Below are 3586 nucleotides of genomic sequence, written 5' to 3'. Positions count from 1 at the left end.
GGTTCTCACGAACCAAGAATTCCTTTTCCAAAAAGTTTGCCAATATTTAACAAACTTGAAAAAAAAACAAAAAGGTGAAGTGAAACCTCTTATTCGAAAAACAAAAAAGTGAAGTGAAATCGTCACCAAACACGTCTTCACCTTCCATAAATCCATCTCCCAAACATGGTGTGGTCAATTAAGCAAGAAAGTGCCAAACCCCAACCCTCGTTGACCCTTCGCAACCAAATCCCTCTCTCTCTAAACTCTCTCTCTCTATACTTTCTCTCTCTACTCTCTCTCTCCTCCCTCCCGGCCCCATCGCCGCCGGCCTCTCCTCCTCCTCCCACTATATAACCCCTCTCCTCCCACGACCCGCCATTGCCACACCCCACCCAAGCTCACCTCACCTCGCGACGAAGCGCGTCTCATTGGTGGTGCTCTGCTCGGTGGTGTGAGCTCTGTTTCAAGAAACAGGGGGGGAGGAGGAGGATGGAGGAGGATGGCGGCGGTGGCGCGGGGTGGGGGTGGGCGACGTGGAGGGTGGCGGCGGTGGCGGCGGCGGCGGCGGTGTGGGTGACGATGCACGTGGCGGCGAGGATGGCGGACGCGCTGTGGTGGCGGCCGCGGCGGCTGGAGGCGCACTTCGCGGCGCAGGGGGTGCGGGGGCCGCCGTACCGGTTCTTGCTCGGCTCCGTGAGGGAGATGGTGGCGCTCATGGCGGAGGCGTCGTCCAAGCCCATGTCGCCGCCCACCTCCCACAACGCGCTCCCCCGCGTCCTCGCCTTCTACCACTACTGGCGCAAGATCTACGGTGAGTTCTTCGCTCCCGCCTCCGCCGCCGCCATGTGCGCGCGCGGCGCGCTCTGTGGACATGTGGTGGCGTCGCAGTGGATGGATTTTTGGTTGCATCTGCTGCTCGATCTGTTCCCTCCTCGCCCTGCTCCCTCTGTGTTGTGTCTGCTTGTGGCCAGAGCTCACAGCTTTTGTCTCTTAGTTGTCAGCTCAGCTCGGGTTATGGCTTTCTTTCTCTCTCTTTCTTGGCGCCGCCATTGATGATGGAAGTGTTCGAGCTTGGGCCTTGGATTGATGGTGTGGGTGTGTGTTGCAGGGCATAGGTTCTTGATTTGGTTCGGGCCGACGCCGAGGTTGACGGTGGCGGAGCCGGAGCTGATCCGGGAGATCTTCCTGACGCGCGCCGACGCGTTCGACCGCTACGAGGCGCACCCCGTCGTGCGCCAGCTCGAGGGCGACGGGCTCGTCAGCCTCCACGGCGACAAGTGGGCGCTCCACCGCCGCGTCCTCACCGACGCCTTCTACCCGGACAACCTCAACGTACGTGTTACCTCCTACCTCCTCTGCTTCTTCGTGTTCGTCCATGGCGTGCGCGCGCGGGCGGGCTCGTGGATGAGTTTCATGTTGTGTTTGTTGTTGCTGCTGCAGCGGTTGATACCGCACGTCGGCAAGTCGGTGGCGGCGCTGGCGGCGAAGTGGGGCGCGATGGCGGAGGCCGGGGGGAGCGGCGAGGTGGAGGTGGACGTGGCGGAGTGGTTCCAGGCGGTGACGGAGGAGGCCATCACGCGCGCCACGTTCGGCCGCAGCTACGACGACGGCCGCGTCGTGTTCGCCATGCAGGGACAGCTCATGGCGTTCGCCTCCGAGGCCTTCCGCAAGGTGCTCGTCCCGGGCTACCGGTACGTCACTCGCCGCCGCCATTGATCCATCCCATCTCCAACCAATCCGACCCCGAATTGACCAAGAAAACCACGCGTTCTCGCAGGTTCTTGCCGACCAAGAAGAACCGGCTGTCATGGCGGCTGGACAGGGAGATACGGCGGAGCCTGATGCGGCTCATTGGCCGGCGGAGCGACGAGGCCGAGCAAGGCGAGAAGGCCGACGACGGCAGCTTCCGCGACCTGCTCGGCCTGATGATCAATGCCGGCGCCGCCGCCGCCACCCGCGGCAACGCCGGCGGCGAGAAGAACTCCCCGGCGGCGGCGATCCCCGTGGAGGACATGCTGGAGGAATGCAAGACCTTCTTCTTCGCCGGGAAGCAGACGACGACCAACCTCCTGACGTGGGCCACTGTGCTCCTCGCCATGCACCCGGATTGGCAGGAGCGAGCTCGCCGCGAGGTGTTCGACGTCTGCGGCGCCGGCGAGCTCCCCTCCAAGGAGCACCTCCCCAAGCTCAAAACGGTAGGCCACCACCACCTCCTCGATTCCAAATTCAATGCCTTTTTTTTCTCCTCCGAATTTTGCCTTGCATAAGGGCATTCTCGTCATTTGACAAGCTAACATACGTTCATTCCTTGTCATGTGACAGCTTGGCATGATCATGAACGAGACGCTCCGGCTGTACCCGCCGGCGGTCGCCACCATCCGCCGAGCCAAGGTCGACGTCCAGCTCTCGGACGGGTGCATGATCCCGCGGGACATGGAGCTGCTCGTCCCGATCATGGCCATCCACCACGACACGAGATACTGGGGTCCGGACGCGTCTCAGTTCAACCCGGCAAGGTTCGCCAACGGCGCGTCCAAGGCGGCGAAGCACCCGCTGGCGTTCATACCGTTCGGGCTAGGCTCTCGGATGTGCGTAGGCCAGAACCTGGCGCGCCTCGAGGCCAAGCTCACGATGGCCATCCTCCTCCAGCGGTTCGAGATCAGGACATCCCCGAACTACGTACATGCCCCGACAGTGCTGATGCTCCTATACCCGCAATACGGAGCGCCATTGATCTTCCGCCCGCTCTCATCACATCCACCCGATTCGACGGGCCCCTAGCCCCCTCTTCCATTGTCCAAATTGACCCAAATGCCCCCCTCTCCACCATCACCTCCCCCTCCTGTGTATAGCCCATGCCAAGTGACACAAAAAGCCAAGAAGCACTAACTTTTTGTCCTAGACTGTGCCTTGGCGCCCCACCCAGGTTGCCAAGAATACCCTCCTTAACAGACCGGATCAGACCAGCCTTTTTTAAGATTTGATGACACACAGCAACGTGGGGCCCACTCTCTGCCCCTTCTTTTGTTGCCTTGCCTATGGCTTCTGGTGTATGTAATTGTATAGAGGTTTTATTCCATGTCTTCTATACGAGAAGAAGAAAATTCAGGGAAAAAAAATATTTGGAGAAGGAAAGAAAAAAGAGTTTAGTGTGGTTTTTTTGTCTACCTTCCACACGGCATTCCTCTTCTTTTGCCGGTTTCTTTGTGTCTGTGGTCGGTGATCCTGCTTAATATACAAGAACTGCCTAATTAACAAACCAAAGCTCTGTTTTCGGTGATCCAATTTGTGCAGGCATACCTGGCCTACAACAACTTAATTACAAGATTCATCATTTCGACAAAGTTTATAAGCGACTGTCAGTTGGATGTGCTCTGCCCCAGTATCTTGTTTTCTTTTTTAACAACCATTTGGGCTCTTGTTTAAAAGAAAAAAAAACATTCACTAGAGAAGGGTGGTATTATTTAAGTTGAGCGTATAATTTGAACCCAGTTGAGTGGTAAGGTTTTGGCCACGGCATCCGTCATCGTGTGGCAGTATGCCATTCAGTGGTTATTGACGTGACCAAAAGGTTCAGTTTCAAAAAGGGCCATGAAATATGATT

General features: G+C 57.8%; 1 protein-coding gene across 1 annotated transcript; it reads left to right on the top strand.

Moving 5' to 3' along the window:
• The first annotated feature begins 203 nt into the window (after positions 1–203).
• Positions 204–3330, top strand: LOC9268939 (cytochrome P450 734A2-like). Its single transcript, NM_001424275.1, has 5 exons — positions 204–793; positions 1091–1314; positions 1423–1673; positions 1760–2177; positions 2305–3330. The coding sequence occupies exons 1-5, from the start codon at positions 472–474 to the stop codon at positions 2761–2763; spliced, it is 1674 nt and encodes a 557-aa protein (NP_001411204.1). The 5' UTR covers positions 204–471; the 3' UTR covers positions 2764–3330.
• The last annotated feature ends 256 nt before the right edge of the window (positions 3331–3586 follow it).

The sequence above is a fragment of the Oryza sativa genome, chromosome 2 (genome assembly GCF_034140825.1).
Source record: "Oryza sativa Japonica Group chromosome 2, ASM3414082v1".
NCBI classification, from domain to species: domain Eukaryota; kingdom Viridiplantae; phylum Streptophyta; class Magnoliopsida; order Poales; family Poaceae; genus Oryza; species Oryza sativa.
The sequence above is the reverse complement of the archived record's forward strand: the minus strand, read 5'-3'. Positions and strand labels throughout refer to the sequence as shown.

Coding starts and splice junctions, on each gene's coding strand:
- LOC9268939 (NM_001424275.1), top strand. CDS start 472: ATGGAGGAGGATGGCGGCGGTGGCGCGGGGTGGGGGTGGGCGACGTGG. Junction 1,315..1,422: donor TCTACCCGGACAACCTCAAC/GTACGTGTTACC, acceptor TTGCTGCTGCAG/CGGTTGATACCGCACGTCGG. Junction 2,178..2,304: donor ACCTCCCCAAGCTCAAAACG/GTAGGCCACCAC, acceptor GTCATGTGACAG/CTTGGCATGATCATGAACGA.